The sequence below is a fragment of the Corapipo altera genome, unplaced genomic scaffold (genome assembly GCF_003945725.1).
Source record: "Corapipo altera isolate COAL_440 unplaced genomic scaffold, ASM394572v1 0, whole genome shotgun sequence".
In the NCBI taxonomy this organism is placed as follows: domain Eukaryota; kingdom Metazoa; phylum Chordata; class Aves; order Passeriformes; family Pipridae; genus Corapipo; species Corapipo altera.
Window position 1 is genome coordinate 28200305 of NW_020884872.1, and position 21732 is coordinate 28222036.

The window sequence follows — 21732 nt, forward strand, 5'->3', positions numbered from 1 at the left end:
AGCAACATGAGATGTTAACTAATAGCACTGAATGCCTTGTGGTTTCTCAAGAAATCTAAGACCTGAAGCTTGTCTCTTTTCATGTACAGGTGATAGAAACACGTGCATGACAGGTTTATAAATCACTAAGTACTGGCAATAACCACTTGTAGTGCCAAAGTGTCTGAGAGAGCCAATAACGTGCTGGTTACGTGTGGAGAAAGCATCACTTCAAAATAACTGGGTGCTCTTGTGAATGTATTTCAGAATAGATTTGGAGTGGAAGCATAAAATTTGATTAATTTCTGTGGTTATTAGTGTGCTTGCTCCGGCTCGTGTAATTGGGTTGGAAATAGAGTACAGGCTATTAAAAAATGCAGCAGTTAAGTTTTTGTGTTGGTGAATATTAAATTGCTACCTCTGATATTTGATTATGTGTGTGGAGGTAAATAGTGGTTTTTTCTCTTTAATCAGATCACCCAGAAGACACAATGAGCGTTAAAGCTTTCAAGCTCGTTTCTGCTGTTGAGCGGGAGATGTTAATGGGAGACAAAAATTACATCAACATCGAGTGCATTGAGTGCTGTGGGAAGAACCTCTACATTGGAACCAATGACTGCTTTATCTATCACTTCATATTGGATGAAAAGGTATCAGCAGCTGGAAAAATAACTTTTGCTGCTACCAAACAACTGCATAAATACCTGGGCTTGAAGAAGCCTGTGAGCGAGTTGAAAGCTGCCTCTGCCCTCACCAGACTTCTCGTGCTTTGTGACAACACGATAACACTAGTTAACATGATAAACTTGGAACCCGTCCCCACCGGTGCCAGGATCAAAGGAGCTGTGACATTCACGTTGAATGAAAACCCTGTGAGCGGGGATCCGTTCTGTGTGGAAGTCTGCATCATCTCGGTCAAGCGTCGGACCATTCAGATGTTCATGGTGTTTGAAGACAGAGTCCAGATAGTGAAGGAAGTGTTTACTCCAGAGCAACCCTGTGCTGTGGCTGTAGATGGATACTACTTATGCCTTGCACTCACTACACAGTATATAATTTTGAATTATAATACTGGCGTCTCCCAGGATCTATTTCCTTATTGCAGTGATGAGAAACGGCCAATTGTGAAAAGGATAGGAAGACAAGAGTTTCTCTTGGCTGGCCCTGGAGGCCTAGGTGAGACTAAGGATGTTAATTTTTTCCTTTTTTTTTTTTTTTTTTTTACTTCTCCTGATTTCTTTCATTTGTGAAGCAAAGCTTTACTAATTAAGTATTTTTCGTCATAGTAATGATTTACTTCACAGGTCTATATTGGAATGTTGAGATAAAAAGGGAGATGGTAAATTTTTGGTACTTAATACTATTATAACTCTCCTGGGTTTTTTTCAATGCACAAAAATCTATGATTATTTGTATTTTAATCATGTCTCTAGAAAGCTTCATTGCTGTATAGACAGCTAAGAGTAGTAGTATCGTGCAGCCCTGAGCAAAAGAATTGTTTGGTACCAAGTGAAACTTCAGAGGCTGATAAGCTCTCTGTAGTGACCAGTCAGATTGGGTTTGAGGAGCCCTGTGTTGCTATAAAATTGTTAAATTCGTGTAGATGAGTTAATTTGTTCCTCAGTTGCTATTCAGAGGAGTTCACATGAAGTCCATTTTACATTGAAACAGATTCACGAGTATGTTTGTTGTTCTACAGTGCTAGTAAGAAATTTTAGTGGATATATACTGTATCCTAACTCCTTTTAAACTCTGTGTGTTGTCAGATACTACCCAGTTTTTATGCTTCCATTTGCCTAATTTTTTTAATAGTGTTTTTCAGGTCCATATTACAGAAAATGGTAGTTTAACAACTGTAAAACCAAAGTTAGATCATGTGAAATAATGCTCTTGTCTAATAGATAAATGACTGTGAGGACTACTGCTGCTGTAATCTGTCAAAATCAATAATATGCTGTGCGAGTGGTAGTCTTGAGCATTTTTTTTGGAAAAGCTGCAATATCCCAGAGCTGACAGACCACAGGCAGAAGGCTTTCATGCTGTTTCCCATATGACTCTCCTGTTAGGAGATGCAGTGTATGTAGTTTTCCTGACACATTAGGAATAGCATGATGCAAGTATTTATTTTCTTAATTCAGGGGTCTGAATTTGGCTTTTTAATATTAATTCCAAAGAAAAATAAAGAATACAATTAGTTGCTTATATTGAAGTTTTGTCCTGTCACCAGAATGGGATACGTGCATCAACTCACCAGTTTTTCTTGAAAGAAATAAACTCTCATTAGAATGTCAGTTTATGCAAATTGAAGATTTCCAAGATGAACTTGTTTTTTTCAGATGTAGGGCTTTTCTAAGTCATTTTGGCTGCCCACTTCTTATTGAAACTCCTAGTTGCTTTAAATGTGTATATGTATTTGTGGATATTAACTGTTTTAGGAGTGCTGTAAAAGTTTAAATTTGTAAATTAGCTGTCTGAAAATATTCCCTTTTGACATATTACTAAGAAGATCCCAGTCTTAATTTTTATTAATGTTTTTAAGAATATCAAACCAGGTTCTGTTCAAGTAGTTAATTTTCTTTTTTGATTTAAGAAGAATAGATATACTTTCAAAAGCATAGTTGTATTTAGCTAGAAAGCAGAATTTTATTTAGTCTGACTTCTGCTTTTATCTGGTGTCCTGTAAGAGAGAGATAAGAGAATGTTACTCATCCAACATACTTGTGTTAAGTAGCATGTCTTGGGCTTAGAATATCAGGTATGTGAGATATTAAGTAAATGCACTTTTGCTGTTCTAAACATGCTATGAACCATTTTTCCTCATGATACAGGCAAAGTCTATCTTGTACTGCCTCAGAAACCTTGCAGACTGTTTGCTATCAATTGTACAGTGTTTTCTTGCCTAACTCAACTGTGGGTTGTTTGTGTTTTGTTTTTGTTTTTAATCTCCTGTTTTCTATTTCCTCCCTGTTGTTGTTTTGACTAGTACTATCCATCTTGCTGTTCTTCCTTGGTAAAATTCTTAGTGTCTTTAACACTTGTCTCTTTGATGTTATGAAGGTGGTTGAGCACCTTTATAATAGATAAGCTTTGTGTATCTTGGAATTTGAGGTAGGCTTCTGCTGTAAAATGAATGGACTTGAAAAGGCTCGATGTGAATCTTCAGTTCTAATTTTGATTTGTTTTTGTATGTCTCATTGGTTAAGGCATGCTTGTTTTGCACTTGGTTAAGCCTCTGCTAAATCCAGCCTCTTACTGAGGTGGATGTATTCTACATTAATATATTTGGCTTTATAGTGTTTGAAGTGGCATATACTTAGATTAATTTGCTTTTGAATTAAGACTGGAATTTAGATAGGCAGAAAGCAAGTGCTCAAAATGGTTATCAAAGTAAAATGTCTTTGAGTTTATTGGGTATGTAACTTTTTTCCTTACCTGGACTCTTTGGATTTAAGATTCATTGTTAGAATTGTTCATAGCAGATCCCTGATCTGCTACCATTGGTAGTACCATTTGGTTCTTTTTTGTCTCTGCTTGCAGTTAGTATTTAGCTCGTTCTTTCAGAAGGAGGAGGAACTTCATTTTTGATGCATCTTCATTTTGTCCAGTAATTAGTTCATTTAGAATTAAAAATCAGTTCTTTCTGATATGTATGAAACTATGCTTACCAAAATTCAGTTTCTGAGTTTGTGAAGCTGTTATTGCATGTTTTTAATCAGATTTCCTGCTGTACGGAAGCTTTAAGTAGTGAAAATTGCAGCAGACAGTTCTTGCATATTGGCACAGGGTTGTGCTTCTTAGCACCAGCAGGAGCAACTGCCCCAAAACATCAGAGGTGTCAACTCAGGCTGAGCTCCCAAGAGGGGGTGCAGCTTGTCGAGCCTTAAGCTGAAGAGAGCACCTCTTATCTCCTGCAAGGAGACTGGAGCAAGGGAGAATGTGGTCCTTACCCACAGGAGATGTGTGCTTCGTGGAGGATTTCTGTTGCCATGTCAAGGAGGTGCAGGAGGAGGTCAGCAGAGTGCATGGCATCACAGATGACAAAGGAAATTGAATCTTCTCCAGGATCCAGGTGTGAGCCTTGTACCTCCAACAGTACCGAGGGAAGGACAGGCTAAGTCTCTGCTTGTTCTGCGATGGCCAAGGCTGGAAACTTGTGACTTGTCATAACAAAAGAAAGGAAGTACTTGTCATAACCATAGAAGGAAGAATTCTCCTTCTCTGCCTGCAGATCTACATCTGTATAATAAGTTCAGTGCTCATAGTAGCACTTGAGAAGCAGCAAGGTCTGTCCCAGCAAATTGTCTGAGCCTGTACAATGCGGTAGCACCAGGAAGAATTAGCAAGTAAGAGTAGTGGGACACTCCCTCATATTGGCAATGAAGGTTTTCTCATCAATCCTGCTGGTAAGGAAAAACATCTTGAGGAATGTGTGGATGGTGCAGGTCACCAACTGATTGCACAGCTTGTGTTGACAGGGATTTTGGAATTTATGACTATGGATCCCTGTTTAAAGAAGTAATGGGGTCCACCAGGCCAGGTGAGGCAAAAGCCAGCTTGACCGATCAACTTGGTGAGGAGGATGTAAATTAGGTGTGGTGATGGTTGTAGGCTGAATTGGCACAGAAAAAGTGCAAGATGGTGTAATGAGAGACTTTATAAGCAGCAAACAGAGCTGAAGAGGTCGTACTTCAGGCATATACAGACAAAGAAGTCTTTACAAAACAGCATGATAGTGGAAGCTCTTTTTTTCTGGGAAATCAGCACACCTGTGTGTTAACACCTGAGACGTGGGGTTGCTCTCTACATGGTAGCAGTAGGAAAATCTGGTAGTGTGCCTTGGAACAAAGGAGGAGGCAGATGAGAGTTTATGCATTAGGGTTAGAGAGCAGACTAATATGGGTGACATTGTGGTCACTGACTGCTAGAGACCACTTTATCAAGAAGGTAAGACCTTCTTCAGGTAATGGGAAGAAACCTTCATTTGCAGGCCCTAATTTTTGGGGTGCACTTGAACCACTCCAGTTCTCACCAGAGGGGCAGCACAGCAGGGCACAAGCAGTCCATGAGTTTTCTGGAGTGCATTGCTGGTAACTAAGGAACTGATGAAGCAATGTGTTCTGTGGAATATAAGTGTGTTAGCATCATTCTCATATTGAATCCAAAACACAGCACTGTGCTACCTACTAAGAAGAAAATTAATCCAAAACCAGGACAGAGGCCAATGTGTGTCTGTCATCAACTCTGCTAAACACCACGAACAGCAATAAAAGGAGCATATCAACAGCAAAAGAAGGCTAATGGATGCCCACTGTTAAATGGGGTGAAGGACCTGGTGCCAAAGGGCATGGAAAAGGCTGAGGTGCTTAATGCCTCCTTTACAACAGTCTCCTGGTATGACCTTCCTTCAGGAATTATCAGCGCTTAGGAACAGTGGGGAAACCTGGAACAACAAAAACCTGCCCTCATCAGAGAAGGATCATGTTATGGAACATTCAAGTAAACTGGACAGACTTGATGGGATGCTCCTATGATTAAATGCCTGGCTTGGTGGATGAGGGGAGAGCAGTGATACTGTGAACTTCAATAAGGCTTTTGACACTATCTCCCATGACACCCTTTGTAGACAAACAGATGAAGAATGAGCTAGAGAAAGAGTGAGGTGGATTGAAAGCTTGACTGGAAGGTTTGTAGTGAGCAGGACGGAATCCAGCTGGAGGACAGTCACTAGTCTTGTACCCCAGGGGGCCAATGCAAGGTCAATACTAACGTCATCTTTAAACAACATAGATGGTGGGGAAGAGCACACCTTCAACAAGTTTGGAGAGTATACAAAACATTTCTACATCTCTTGGTGCTGAAAAGAGTCTAACTGTGTTTTGGGTAACTCTTGTAACCTTTAGATAGCCTATGCATTTTTAGTATGTAATTGATTACTGGCTTCATCTCAAGTTTGATCGAATGCATTCCTGTACTATAAAAAGGCTGTGGTTTCTGATTGTAGTTGTTATGTTTATTGTTATCCTTAGGGGAGAACTGGATGAAGACAGAAAATGCATCATTCTACCACAGAATGATACACCACCTAGCTATTGAGGGCAGAGGGATGTAGAGAGATACTGACTTGAAAAAGTAGCACACATTACTGTGCATACCCTTTCACTTCTGTAAAGGATTTTTTTTAATTACCTAAAAAAGAGCTCTTTCATTTAAAAAAAAATGTGGTTTATAATTATTTCTGTTAAAACATCAGAGAAATAGAAAACCCAAGAATTAACATTTTAAATATAATAAACTCTAAATTTACTACTGGTTAGGATGTGTTTAGTTCAAGTTTTCTCCCACTTTTTGAAATGGGATTATAGCACGGAGTAATAATAGAAAGCCTTTAAAAGAGGACAGTGTGGTTTGCCTGACATAAAATTTTACTTCTGAGTCATAAGAATATCAAGACCAATAGAGTAAATTGGGAATTAATATATTACGACCCCCAAAAATGATTTTCTGTAAGGTGCTTTGGTTGAAAAGCTGATCATTGTCGTGAAAAAGAACCCTTACTCAAGGGGAAAGGTTGATCATTTAAAAAGTGCTATAAGGGATACAGAAGCTTAGTCTCTACACCATAGTTCTGTAAAAGTCTACAACCTTCTGGTTTGTTTTCTGTTTTCCCTTTTTTTTTTTTTTTTTCAATTCCAAGATGGTCCTTCTACCCAACTCGCCTTGCCTCATTATCCTCTGTTTAGAAGAGATTTTGTAAATTGAATAACATAATCTTTTAATCTCTTGTGTTCTTTAGAGCTCAGACTTACTCTGCCAGCTGTCAAGTGGCTCACTGCTGCCAAAGATCAATTTTCATGGGCATGCCTTTTTAATGGCATGAGAATACTGGATTTAATGGGTATGAATTAATATTTTGAACAGAAGCTTATGTACTGCTTCAGTACAACTCAGCTGGTAATTGTGTACTGAACTAGGCCTCACAATTTTGACTGAAATTTTTCTTTAGTCAGTGTCTCAGAAAGAATTGGGAAATACAAAGTAGTGTGAATAGAACCACTGGCATGCAGTCTTAAAGCAAATTAGAAGTCTGTTAAACTAGGAGAAGGAAGGAGGACAAAATAGACAGGAGGAAAGATAGTGACAACCCCCCTGCCAAATTAATTGAAGTTTTAATCTGGTTATTTCAGAGACAGCATAGGAGTTATCATTGGGATATTACAAAGTCTTTACTCTGTGCTACTTTATAAACAGCCTCTGCATTTTTTTCAAATGATTGAAAACACAGATGCTTCACAGGAAGTGACTCATCCCAAGGAGCTGGACACTTGTTCTGTGAAAACGTTACTGTCAAAAGTGAAGAAGTATAAGTAAACTATTGTGTCCACTAAAATGCTCTTTAGACATTTGATACAGCAGGGAACTAACGTGCCTGCATTGCCAGACAGCTCAGGCAGTGCAGGTCTGCAGCTCCTACTAAGGCAAGATTGAAAACTGGGTCTCAATCAATGTTAATGTTCTGAAACTAATTCAAACTGCATGGCATAATTCTTATAAGAAAACCCTGAAGCTTACTAAACTTGAATAATTCTTTGTAGTTTCTTTCAGTATTCATCTCTTCTCAGCTTTTGTGGTTGTCTGTTCATGTGGTGAAGGAGAAGGGAAAAAAAGACTGAACTGAATTAATCGTCAGGTCCAGGGAGGTGTGATGTGCTGCTGTCATGCCACCTGTATCTGTTCTGAGAGTTTTCATCGCTGTAACTTGGTACCCATGCTTTGTGCTGGGAAAACAGCTAGGCTTCAACTAGCATGAGCCTCAGGCTTTTTTTTTCCTTTTGCAGGCATGTTTGCAACTGTAGATGGGATCTCACAGCGCGCCCCAGTGCACTGGTCAGAGAATGTGATTGGGGCAGCTTTGTGCTTTCCTTATGTGGTGGCTCTCGATGATGAGTTCATTACGGTGCACAGCATGCTGGACCAGCAGCAAAAGCAAACCCTGCCTTTTAAAGAAGGTCACATTCTACAGGACTTTGAAGGTACTAAAAAGGACACTTTGTTGCATACTTTGTTACATCAGTAATTCTGGAACAGCCTGCAGTCTCTTCAGTTTGTTTTTTAAACACAGTATCTAGCAAGTATGTTGACTGTTGAAACTTTTATTGCAACTGCTTTGCTGGTTAGGTTCTTGCAGACTTCAGTAATCCCAAATTCTATGCTTCTAACAAAATGTATGCCCATTAAATGTGCTCTTATTGTCAAGGTGATTGTTAGGTAGGAGTCCATGGGTTTAGGGTTGGGGTTTTTTTTAACTTGATTATTTCTTTCAAAGGAGCAGTGTTAATGTTACATCTGAATAATTGTACATTGGCTATCCTGACAAAATTCTACCAAATTAGAAAAGAATAGTAATTTTTAAAATATCTGTGTAATAGTTTTAAAATTGGATATAAAGAATTGTTAAACAAAAAAAAGTACGAGCATTTCTTTTGGTGTATTCTTCAATTAAGAACTCTTAAGTATGGAATACATTGTGTTACTACTTTTTTTTTTTCCAGAGAAGCTACAAACTCTAGCACTATGAACTGTGTGTTACTTCCTACCGTTGATTTCCAAATGTAAACCTGGGGAAATACCTGGCACTTAAAACTCCCTAATCTCTGGAATCTGGGCAGTGATTTCAGTGGTCTTTACACTGTAGTTCATCATGAGTGATTATAGCCAGTTTCACTTACTTATAGTGGAACAAAATCTGCTGTAAATAAATAAATTTACCATTGTCTCTGTATTTCTGAGGTGGAGTTTACAGGTAAGCTGCTATCTAGTAAATGAGGTAACAGCAGAGGTCAGTTTTGGAACTGTAACACTGCTTAGGTTCTTGAATCTTATATTGTATATCTTAAAGCTTATTTCTGAAATTGGTTTTTTTTCTGTAGAGAATGTAAACAGAATATGTCTGTTTGTTCTGTCCAGGAAAGGTGATTGTTGCTACTAACAAGGGTGTATATATCTTGGTACCGCTACCTTTGGAAAAACAGATTCAAGATCTTCTAGCTAGCCACAGAGTAGAAGAAGCCCTTGTTCTAGCAAAAGGAGCTCGAAGGAATATTCCAAAAGAGAAATTTCAGGTCTGTCCTTCCTTTAGTTTTCATGAAAAAGTAAATTTCACGGTGGGGCCATGTATTCCAGTGTTCAAGTGACTGGAGAGGGTGGGGGAGGAATTTACATTGAAGAGAAATTGTAATACCTTTTATAATTTCAGCCTGAGGAAATGCGTGTGCGCTAAATTGGTTTGTAGTTGTAAAGGCTGTGATATTGGCAGGGGGAATGCTGTTGCTCTTCTGGGATTTTGTTGATTCTCCCCCCCCCCCCAAGGAACTTGAGAGAATTGAAAACAAAACCAAAAACCTAGTGACAGAAAATCCAATGCTATGCTTCCTTAGTACTTGGTTCAGTTATTATTTGCTATTGCTATTTAAAAATGTATACTTTATTTCAAATGAGCATTTTTACATTTTACCTTTTTTACCAAAGATTCTCACTGTATCCTAAACTCCACAGCAGTACAACTTCAAAGTTAAGTAATGGGAAATCTAAAGCAAATACATCCTGCTTCCAAACTCTTACAACTAGTACTTTCATTGCTGTGTAACTCAACTTTTAAGGTTTTTGTATGGGAAAGTGTCTTACAAAGTCTTGAGTGTTAATTAGAGATTTGTACTCACTTCCTTCTACCTCTGGTTTACATTACAGTACATACTCTACTGTATTTGTTTCTATTTAGAGACTTGGAAAAAACAGAATGAAACCTCTACTCACTGAGTACGTGAATGAATATTTGGTTTCTTTCCTTTTGTAAAACCAAAATTTGATCTGTAACCTGAAGAAAATCTAGTGTGTCTTTTGTTTTTGTTTTTTTAATATACTTCATTGCATTTTGTTGCCATTAAAATAGTACCAGTTATGTTATTACTTCTGTTTTCTTTAGAAAGATTTAAACATGACTGTGGAAGTTACAGAATTGCAGTGCTTCAAAATGATTTTTTTTTTTTTTTTTTTAAATTTCAAGAAGCTTCTAATTCTTTGTCATTTCAATTTTGGTCAAGGCCCTTGAAAAGCACTCATTAAATTAAATGAAGGTTGTATCAGTTTGCATTTTGATCCCTGACTCCTCTGTTGAATGAACAGATGGGAAACTTCTGGAAGTAAAAAGCTTGTTGAGAAAAGTGTTTCCATCCTTTTGCTAAGGTACATCTATCTGGAAGTACTTGAAGCTGGAAAGTATTTAGGCAAATATGGAGTTCATTTTCCAGCATGTTTTGCTTTGCATCTTCATTTCCAACTTTTCCTTTGCGATCTGTTTAAAGAAGCAAGCAAACATCTTGCTGTGAGGACAGGATGCATGATCTAATCAATGTCTTCTACTATGTATGATGGCCTATGAGTCTGCAATTATTTCTTTCCAGTTTATGTAGATGTAGTGTGGGAGATGTCTTCTTGTGTTTTGGCACAGGATGAACTGCAGTTCATTACCTAAAACATGTGATATCAAATCTTGTTCCTCTTCAGTTTTCTTGCATTTAGGATTTCTTGCATTTAGAACAAGTTACTTTCTGTCCACAGATATCTTATGTGCACAGTATCTGTCTTCCTGAAATTAGTTTTCTAGAGTATTCTAAGTTATTTCTAGCTTAATGTGCTCTTAAAGGTATTCACTTACTTTAAGTCAATGCTACAGCTGAAAAACAGAAAACATAGCACTTGCAAGCAAAATGACCTGTTCTGTTTCTGGGCTGTATTTGCAAACTGATATTAACCAGTTTGAATTGATGGAGTCTCCCACTCACTCATATTAAAATGACCCAACTTGGCTTAGTTGTTGACATGTTAGTGCAATTTTTCAGAGCCTATCTGTAGCTGGAAATGTTGCATGTTGAGCTTGCTTTCTAATGGGACTCCAGTACCAAGTGCTGTCATTACAGGTCTGTTACAAGCACACCAGACTTTCTTTTACTGTGGTCTCATGTAATGTAAATCTGATGGAGCTCAACCAAACTAAATGCCATACATATGTTTTTTGTAACATTTCTTTGGCATATTTTAACTGATCACATAGTCTCTCATTTTTAAGTCCTGTCTAAGAGCTGTCTTCAGATAATTGATGTTAGACAATAGGCATCTTCTAACAGATATCTTTGGGTATCTATTTTGCAAGCTTTACTTTCCTTAGTAAGTGACAATTTCAAGGCTTTATTTTGCCATTGTATACAATTAGTAGGAAGAAATGCTTAGGTTTGGCATTAAGGCACTTGATCCATGCAGAATACTAATTTTAGTTATCTGGTTCAGAAGTAGTGTCCCCTTTGCCACGTAATGCTTTAGTTCTGCAGTTTGCAATGGCTGTTGCCATCTTATGTGTGACTTGAACTTAGTCAGGGCATTGTAGGGCAGACCTTGAGGAAATGTGGGGGTTTTTTTCCTACAGTTCAATACTTTGTCATTGCATGAATACACAGGTGCATGCTCTCCCTCTGTATATAAGCAGTAGTATATCAGCATAAATATATATGTGCTGGTAATGCAGAATGATGGTGGAATAGCAATGAAACACTGTACTCAGAATTATTTTTCTAGTCAATAGTTATGGGAAAGTAGCAGGTCATGCATTAGTAGGTCTAACTTGTTATTTAACCTGTGGTCCCTGCAGACTGCAAATTTAGCTCTGCCATATCAGATGAAAATGTCTTTGAGCATCAGGAATTCCTGCTAGGTAAAAGATGCTAAGCTAAAGTATTCCAAGGAGATAGCTTTACTGGATATCATTTTTGATAGAAGAATACAAAGGCTTTTCTACCATGCTACCATGAAATGACTGAATACTACTTATTAATTTTTCAGGACAGCTGACGTTTGCAGAAATCATGGTTGATGGTAGTGAAGACCTTGGTTAGATTGACACACATCTTGCATAGGTATCTCTCTTTTCTTTTTTTTTTCCTCTTATTTCTTTTTAGTTTCCAAAAAACATATTAACTGCACCCAAACCTGACCAAAAGATAAAGTAGCTTTCTAGAAAAATTCTTTTGGACAATGTGGTTGGTAATTCTGACCATTTTAGAAATTATTTTTCTAGCAGTTATGTGAATTAAGGCTTAGCTAGAGCTGTCACAGCTTCAGCAGTTATCTTTCTGTTGTCTAGGGCTTTTTCACGCATGAATTAATACAAAACTTATTTTGTGGGGTTTTCTATGTGAATTCAGTCAACAATATAGAATTTGCCTAAAACACTTCAAGTCTTATGGTAGTTCTTCAGAAATTATAAGAGATTAAGAATGTGTTGAATTTTGACTGGATGTAACTTAGTACCTTGGTAAAAAAAGCCTGTTGCAGTATTCTGGCCTATGGGTCTGGAAGAGCTCAAGGTGTTTTTTCTATCATAAGCAGAAGTTAACTGTATGTATTTGGCATGTAGCTAGCTCATTCTTAACAACCTGTAAGACAGGGAATATTGGATTTTCCACAGACAGTCTGGTCTGTTGCTTCCATAATCTTTATCCCAGGACAACCTAATGTCTAATGTTTATCTTGTTGACTAAAAAGCTACCTGGATGCTCCCTATTCTATCACTGCATCTTCAAAAAGTTGGGAAAGCACCTGTCTGTAGATATTCTACAACTTTTCTGTTGCATGCAGGGAGAAGTGAAGATATATCAACACTTAAATGAAAGTGAATACCACTTAATCAGTTCAAATTTAAAACTAATTCCTTCAAGCTGTAGTTACACTATTAATGTGCTCTTTTCAACTTTCTGTTGAAAAGATGCTGTACAGACTAAGCTCTGCAATTAAAGCAGTATTTTCAGTGTCTTAGATAAATTCAAACTTAATTACAATATCATGATTTACTAAATATGTAAGTTTTAGTGATCATTCTGCTGCAAAAATTGAAAACAGGCTTTCAGGGAGGAAAAAAACCCCAGCCTATCTGCTTTTGATACTAGTCAGCATGGTGAGAAGACTTTCCCTGTAAAGTCAAGCCAGATTTTAAAGTTTTTCTGCTACCACAAGATGCAGATATTTGTAGATTGAAATCCTTTAGCAGTGGCTTTAAGAATGTGACTAGGTGGGTACTCATCAGTTCACAAATTACTGTGTATTGATGTAATAACACTATCAGAAATCCACAATATTTTGGCTAGTTTATGAATTAATCACATGAGGGAGTCTTACTTTATAACTGTAGTTAAATTCCCTTTTAGGTTTAGAAACTAAGTTTAGTTAACTGTGTATTTTGAATTATTACACATGAATGTAAAACATTAATTCATATAAAGATGTCATGAAATATTGTTCATTTAATTTTATATTGTTATATTAATTTTATATTTTCATATTGTCTGAAAAAGTGTACCAGATAACATTTCTCTTTCCCCTTCTCTCCTCCACACTGGGGAGTCAAGAACAATCCCACAGAACTTTACAAATCAATATGTTTCAGTGGCTTGCTAATTACCAAGATTAAGTATTTCCTTAAGACGAACCATTAGTAAAGCATGACTAAATGGACTGAAGCCAAGCTTTTCTCTTGGCAAATCCATAATCTTTAATCAAGGTGAAAAATCATCAGTTACAGAATCAATCCACTGTACTCGAGGTCTGATGTTCTTTAGTAATTTCTACCTGGAATGTGTTCTTATTGTGTTGTAGTTTCTCAGGGTATTTTCATTGAAAATGGTCTTTTTTAAGTCTGTTTTAAGTCTGCCTTCATGTACAATCTGAAATGTTAGAAAGCTCTATATTCATGAGCAAGTTGAAGGGAAAAACTGAAGGCTTGTGGAGGTAGCTGGGTGTATTTGCCAAAATACCAACATTGTCACAAACAGGGGATGCTTTGCAGAGCACAGTTAAGGTTCCTTGGTTTTAGTAGTTCTCTTTTGCTGTTAAAAATATTCTAGGCACAAGGATTTCATTTAATCTTGTGTAATTGGTTGACCATTCAGATTTAAAAACTGTCTATCATTTAAAGTAGTTTTTATGTTCTTTTTCTGATGAACTTCTTTTCAACATTTTCTGTCTAGATGTGACTTTAACAGTAAAACTTGATAACAAATAGCTTTTCATATGTTTTAGTTGGTTTTTAACTGTATTTTGATCTACATTGCATAATTTACTTCATATTGGATAAGTTGAACTGCTTTGGAAGTATTTTTATTTAAAAAAAAAATCAAAATAACAAAAGTCAAAATTATGGTCAACAGCTGGGGGTGAGACTGAGAATTGCCAGCAAGGTTGCTGTAGCAGTGAGATGACACAGGAAGGAAGTGGCTGTGTGTGGTCAAGTGGGACCATCCTTACCTTTTTTTTTTTTGTGCTTACTGAATCATGGAGAGCTTCAAAGATAACCATTGACTTTTACATTTACAAATAATTCGAGCAGAAACTTGAGGCAAGTCAGTGTGATGTCAGATAAGTCACTACGTGAACAAGAAAAATTCAACTTACTGCTTGTTGACTTTGCTTTTAATAAGGACTCCTGAGCAGTGTTGTGTTCACACACGTTTGTGTAAGAAACTGAGTCTGGGCAGCAGATTCAGTATGTACATAACTTAAAATGTAGAGGATCAAGGCTTTATTTTGTGTGTGACTTGACAAGTGTGGTTGCAGATCATGTGTTCAGTGTTGTGGCAGGTAGCTATTGCAGTTGGAATTAGCATTATGTAAATACAAATATAATAAACCTTTTCTTTCCCCCCTTCTTTTTCATAGGTAATGTACAAACGAATCCTGCAGCAAGCAGGTTTTATACAGTTTGCACAACTTCAGTTCCTTGAAGCAAAAGAACTCTTCAGGTAATTGTGTGACAAGAAATTTATTAATTTACCTTCTTTAAATAAGGAATTAGTGTTCTTGGTTTTAAAAACTTGAATGGCTTTTGATGCAGTTGTGAGCTCACTGTGAGAAAATGTTTTTGTTGGGGGTAAGAACAGAGTAACATTGAAACAACTTTATAGCTGAAGAGTTAATGCAACTGGTTTTTTTCTTTTGTATGCTAGCATACAGTAGCTTTAGATATTTGAGTGTTGTATATGTAGAGATTTTTTTACTTTATATCCATGAAGGTCAAGGCTTTATTATTGAGCCTGTGCTGTGATTTACAGCATGAATATTACTTTGGGGTTTTTTTAAAATACTTTTAACAAAAAGGTATAGTTTAAATATTAGTTACAATTTAAATACTATTGATACAAGTGCTCTAACTTTTTTGAGGATGCTGATACTGAATTTGTTTTAACACTTGTTCTGCTAGACCTTTTCTAGAAAGCAGATTGATTATTTGTTCTTGAAGTCTGTATTAACTTCCCCTGTTTAGCCATTTCAGCAGTCACATGTTTATAAATTGACTTTGGTATTCCACTTGCATTAAGAAAATTCCCCTAGCTATCTTTATTCTACCTGATAATTTCATTTCTGCTAGCCATACCTCATTCTGTGATGGGGCACTGTCTGTTGTTAGTGTAATCCGTGCTGACTACATAAAATAACTCTTCTTGTTATCTGCTGAAATTCAGTTTAAACCTACGTAGAGTCTATGGAATAGGATAAAGCTTAGACAGTTTTCCGTATATTGTAAACATGTACAGTGTGGGGAAAAAGTTTGTCCTTGGGTTTATGGAAATGCATTGAAAAAAAGATTTTGGGGAATTCTGCTACTGATGAGGGACTTAACCATTTTACCTCCTGCTCACCAGTGCAATGGGAGGCACTGGACTTGAATGGGCAGTGTACTCTGAGTGAAGATGAGGAACTGACAGGAAAGGCCTGAATAGTGTTTATTCGCAATTTCTTCCAGCCACAAGCACTTTCTGTATCACCCTGTAATTTTTGTCATTAGTGAGCAACCTGCAGTCTTCCTCCACCCTTATAATCTTCCACATGCACTGTGTATCTGAACCCTGTGTTGTGTATATGGAGTACAATCTGTACATAGTTGGGAATCTTTGAAAAGCAGTGAGAAGAGGAAAATGTATCCTGCAGGGAGCTCCACCACCTTGTGGAAGGAGTTCAAGATCAGTTATGCAGCCTCCATCCAGCTATCAGTCCATCTGACAAATAAGCTTTAGTGAATAGGATTGTGGGAGCTCCTCTACAGAAACAAACACACTTCATGAGAAAACATGCTGTCCAGCCATGAATTTGTAGCTGAGTCAGCATTCTAGGGTGTTCCCTTCCTCTAAAAGCTGCAACTCCAAAGCAGAACAGCAGTTCATGAATTGCTGATGTCTGCTTGAGGAGGAAAGCCAGGATAAGTTTATCTGTGCTTTTCTTCTGTCCAGGCATACATAAACTATTCAGAGTATTTTGAGGACTCTAAAATAGCTTGTTATGGAATCTAGGTTCCTTGATTTTCAGCCCTGGTGAACACACCCAATTAAAGTAGTATCTGGGTGTGTCCTGATACACTCTCAATCAATCTTGTTCATTTTAGACTTACTGATGCTCAGAGGAAAAATGGGAAAGATAATGTCAGTCTGTGCAAATACTTCCTCCCATTCCGATGTGTTACGCGGCAGGTGTTGTGTTAATAAGAAAGAACTTCAGTCTTAATGCAAAAGGGAAACCTGATACCTGTCTGTGAAAAGATGGGTTTAAGCAGTGAAACAAAGTGACAGCAGTACATTTAGGAACTTGGTGGGATTTGAGCCTACTTCTGGACAAACATGAAGTGAGATTATCTCACTACTCAGAAAATATCTATCAGTTACAGATTAGCTGGGGTAACTACTATATTGGACTAAAGGTCTTTGTTTTCTTGCATCGATAACCTCATCAAGAAACAGTTATATCTTATGCTTAAATTCTTAATTCTTAAATACTGAAACTTTTAAGAGGAATACTTTGCAAAATTCCTTGTGGTTATGCTGATACTTCTGAATGCTGAAGAAGGTTGACAAAAAGGAAGTAAGTGATAGTTTTATTGAAACTGAAGTAGCCAACAAAGGGAGCAGAATTTTCTTCAGCTGGATCTGTTAACCTTAAAATGAGTGAGCTATCACAGTAGGGCTTCTTTGGTCTGACAAATTCTGTTATAAGCAATAACAGAATTGTATTTGTGTTATGTAGCTGTGATTTATATTTATGCTATTTCATGTTACTATCATTAGAGGGTCACATGCATTTAGATCAATCAGCGCTGATTAGCAGGCCATTTGCTGAATTCTAGATGTCTTACTTAGGTATTGGCAGCTGTCACAGTGAAACCAGTTCTCTTCAGTGTTTTTTCACTGATTAGATGTTACTTACATTCTGACACACCAGATACTTTTCTAAACTTTGTTACTCTTTTTAACAAATAAAAATGTTAACTCTTTTCATGATATTTCTCACCTCATGAAACCTATAGAGAGACCTTAGGAATAAGTGTCTCCTACAGTAGAAAGGTTAAAAAATTGCTGGTACTTATGCCTTGACAAATAAGAAGTAGGGACAGTGTAAGATTTGCATCTTAAATGATTTGAGAATTTAAGCTTCTGTTACAGCTAGTGGGATCTGGGCAAAATAGTTAGTACTGTAGGCTTCTTTGACATCTCTGATGTCTGTAAATATGAGAGTCTGAATTTAGACCAAAGTTTCCCGAAAACTTGTAGATTCTACCTGTTGAATTATTTGTATATATGAAGCCCAAAAAGAGCTAATGCAGAATTGATTGAAGGGAAGTTGTCTCTTAACATTGATGACTCAACTTGTCTTGAGTTTGTTTTCTAATGTGAGATAAGTTGCTACCTATATTTTGCTAAACCTGAGATGTTAGAAGCTGAAGACTCGGATGTATGTTTTGAAAGAGGTGACGTCCTTTGTACCTGCTCTTAAATGGTTTTGTCCAGATGTGGTGGAAAGAACCACAAGACATCCACAGATCCCAGAAGCCATAAGCCTTGGGATGAATGTTAGCCATTCATGCATTGTTTGGTCATTGTTTGGTATTTGCTATTTTTCCTTAAGAAGCTTATGGAAGCCTCCTTCTAAGGAGGGTGCTTGATTTCTGATTGCCACTGCTGTGGGGAGAGCAAAACTGTATAAAATGAGCTTGAATCAGACCTGCTGAGAGAACCACTGGTGATTCACAGCCCAGGCTTTGGCCTATCCCAAGCTGGAAGCTGATTCTCCTCGAAAGCTATTTTTCCTTTTGGAAACAGATCATCATTGAGGTCAGAGTCTGTGAAGTAGCTGAGTGAGTAACTTTCTCATCTAGGAAAAGTTGGATGGTAAGATGAAAGGACTCAGAAGCCACTGTAGAAGTTGGAAAATGTTTTAAAGCTTATTATAAGGGGCATATTTAAATATAGCATTTTTTAACTTCATCCGTCTTCATGGTCATAGTGTCCTTCTCAAGCTTAGGCCACCTTCAAATACTTGACAGCATAGCTTGCAAGAGAACGAATGTTTATACATGAATTTCTCTGAATTTATTGACTCCTTGTTCCTGCACGAATTTTGAGTAGCCTTTGGATTTTATTCAAGTTATGGATTAACTTTTGTTCTAAAATGAATCAGGGAAGAACCTTGGAGCAAAAAAAAAAAAGTCTTTTTTCAGATAGGGTTAGTTTTCTAGTGTAAAACATCTCATGTAATAGAAGGTTCTCAGGACCTTCAGAGTAGTTGGACTAGTCATAAGTGCAGTTAGATTACTGTAACAAGTTCATACTGAAAGCTCAAATGTTCTTTGAGCCATCAGGTCACACCACTGACAGAACTTGCTACATCTTTGTTATTCTGCCTCTTAAAAAAAAAGTCTTCGTCTCCTTGTGAGTTCCGTCATAATGTAGATCTCAGAATTTCTAAGCCAAATATTAAGTCTGAAAAGAGGGACTAAAAAGACATTTCAACTGCAGAAATCTGCAAAGTAGACATGAACACTTCGCCCTTGGAAAGAGGTGAACCATTCTAGTGAGGAGGTGGTTTTTAGGCAGTAGGAGCTCTGTGTATGAATCGGAAAGACCTGCTGGTCAAGCCTCTTCTCATGGGAAGGCTTCTCATATTCAGATTTTTCTATATTGTGGTCCTCTGTTGTCCATGTTGCTGTTCCTGTGCTTTGCAGTCACAAGGTTCTGGAGCAGGATCCTTGCTGCTTTTAAATTTGCTGTTACTGCTGTCTCCCAGAATTTCGTTCTTCTGGTATAGATTTTTGTAGCCAAAGGATAGTATTAAAAAGAAGTTCTAAACAGGTGTAGTCATGGTGATGCTTCCCACTAGTTCATATTTCCTGGATGCTTTTGGAACTGTGTCAATGGCAACAAGTGAACAATGCAGAGCACGCCTCACTCTTCAGTTACCTTACAACAGTAAGGAAGGGATGAGCCTGCTTGTGAGGATCTTTCACACTTTACGGCCTCCAGAAATCTGCTGCTTTGGCTACTTCTGGGTTATAACTTGTTTCTTTTTGGAATTCATTCCAATCAAGGTTGTGAAGAGAAAGTCTTTGAGTTTGCTGATCACTATATAGATAAGAACTATTTTTGAGGAGTTTTATTTGCAAAGGTGTAGTAACAAAACAGAATTTCTTTCAGAGAACTGTCAAGATAATTTTGATCTTTTTTCAGCAACAGTATCTCCTTCATTTCAAGAATGTTCATTTTTAAAGGTGAATTCCTAATAAAAGCTTTTTACGGTGAACTAAAATATAAATCCTGATGTCTTGCTGTTCTCCTGAAGCTAGGCCTGGGAAGAGAGGTCATTCTGGCTGTGAAAATTAGGGAGTTGTTTGTCATAAGTAAAAAAAAAACAAACAAAAACAAACAAACAAAAAACCAAAACAAAACAACCCGAACCAGAAAAACTCCAACAACCTGTTATGGTCTGGTTATTAAAATTATTAAAAATGCCTCTACTTGAATTAAGGTGCAAAGAAGATTAGATGCCAAAGTCAGTAGTATAGGTTTTATTTAATGGTAAATGTGAGACAGAGAAAGAGAGATGGAAAGAAATAGGAAAAAGGAGTTGAAGGGGGGAGAAGAAGAGAGTGACAGAGAGATTAAAATAGAAAAGGTATCACCACTGTGTGTAACCTGGCAGTGTCCTGTCGGTCCAGTTCTTCTGGTCTTCTTGGTGGTGAGTGTCTTCCAAAAACAGAGTCCAATGGATTAGTATACATCCAGGAGATGCCAGGCACCTCCCGTTGATGGGATGGGAGGGGTGGGGGGGAAGATTTGCAGTCTCTTATAACAGACTCTGGACTCTGGGTGGTGCTTTGGGGGTCTTTGGTAGTTTATGACCCCTCCTCAGCTGCCTCTCATGTGAATGGCCCATGTGTACCTGGTCTTCCTGGGAGTAGGGTGGGTTACTGCTTTGGTTTAGTGAGGAGAGATTTCACCATCACCCACCCAAAACCCCTCTCCCCTGCCACCCACTGAGCTCAGCTAGGTTGGGTTCTTAACACACAGACATTCTTTCCTGAGCCTTGTTTACCTCTTCTCAGACCTGAGATGATTAGACAATAGTCCTATCTCAAGTTCCCAGTAACAGTCCAAATTCCAGTCAGGAGGCATTGGGGAGTGGGGGAAAAGTGCTTCAGTGGCTGCAGACAGGCTGCTGCATTCTTGCAGTTTGACAAAAGTCTTTATATGATTTTGACAATGTTTAAGACATAAATAACATTCAGTCCATTGCACAACCATAACCCAAAAAAACCCCCCATTCATTTCATTCTTTTATCACAACATACATTATTCAAAAACTTGAGGAATTTCAATCTAGGCCTAAAGAAAAATGTTTTGCATGGCATATTTATATTACAACTTGCTGCTGGATAGAAGTATATGTACCCTTCAGCTGTAGGATGTCAAAAGCAAAAGGCTAGCCAGTCTCCAAATTCTTGGAGGTTCCAATGTCTAGAAAAGGAAAACGAATGATAAGTAAAACAAATAAAGAAATAGCAAAAAAAATTTCCAGATTTGTTCTGCATGTATTTTCTCCAGCACAGAAGACAATAGCTTTCAGAAACTGACAACTTGTTAGCATCCTGACTCTAAGCATATGTGAGCACACATCTTTTTTTTTGTGCCTATGTATACTTTTTCTTTCTTTTTGCTTCATCTAGTTTGACACTGTAATTGCAGAAGCGGCCAGCTTGATGTCCGGGAGCTGATCTCTCTCTACCCCTTCCTGTTGCCTACTTCCTCTTCATTTATCCGGTCTCATCCCCCTCTGCACGAGTATGCCGACCTAAACCAGCTGACCCAAGGGGACCAGGAGAAGATGACAAAGTGCAAACGATTCCTCATGAGTTACTTGAATGAAGTCCGCAGCACTGAGGTTGCCAATGGCTACAAGGAGGATATCGACACTGCTTTACTCAAGCTATATGCTGAGGCAAATCATGAAAGCCTGCTGGACCTGCTAGTTTCAGAGAACTTTTGTCTTTTGACAGATAGTGCTGCCTGGCTGGAAAAACACAAGAAGTGAGTGGGTTTTTTGACTATTGCACCTTTGAGACCAGAGGGAAAATTCTTAGATGCTACTGGCTTTTAGAACAATGTGTTCAAGTACTTGCAGTTTCTGTCCTTATAGATCCAAAAGACAACTCAGTCTGAATTGACGTTGTTAGCATTTAAAAATATTGATGAAAAGCATTTCCTTTACCTCAGACCTGACAGTCTGAGGTAAAGGATATGCATGGTAAATAGCGAGTTCTCCATGTAAAATTTTCTGTATCCAACAAAAAAATAAAGAATTGATACAAGTTTAGGAGAAAAAAGTGAATTGTTT

At 37.6% G+C, this 21732-nt stretch overlaps 1 protein-coding gene across 1 annotated transcript in view; it reads left to right on the forward strand.

Annotated features, from left to right (window-relative positions):
• The first annotated feature begins 456 nt into the window (after positions 1 to 456).
• The window catches only part of TGFBRAP1 (transforming growth factor beta receptor associated protein 1), a 30551-nt gene continuing 9275 nt past the window's right edge, over positions 457 to 21732 (forward strand). Inside the window, exons 1-5 of the mRNA XM_027641149.1 lie at positions 457 to 1155; positions 7815 to 8009; positions 8944 to 9098; positions 14737 to 14819; positions 21084 to 21425. Coding sequence (XP_027496950.1) covers positions 471 to 1155; positions 7815 to 8009; positions 8944 to 9098; positions 14737 to 14819; positions 21084 to 21425 — 1460 coding nt within the window. The 5' untranslated portion in view covers positions 457 to 470. The remainder of the gene's footprint in view (positions 1156 to 7814; positions 8010 to 8943; positions 9099 to 14736; positions 14820 to 21083; positions 21426 to 21732) is intronic.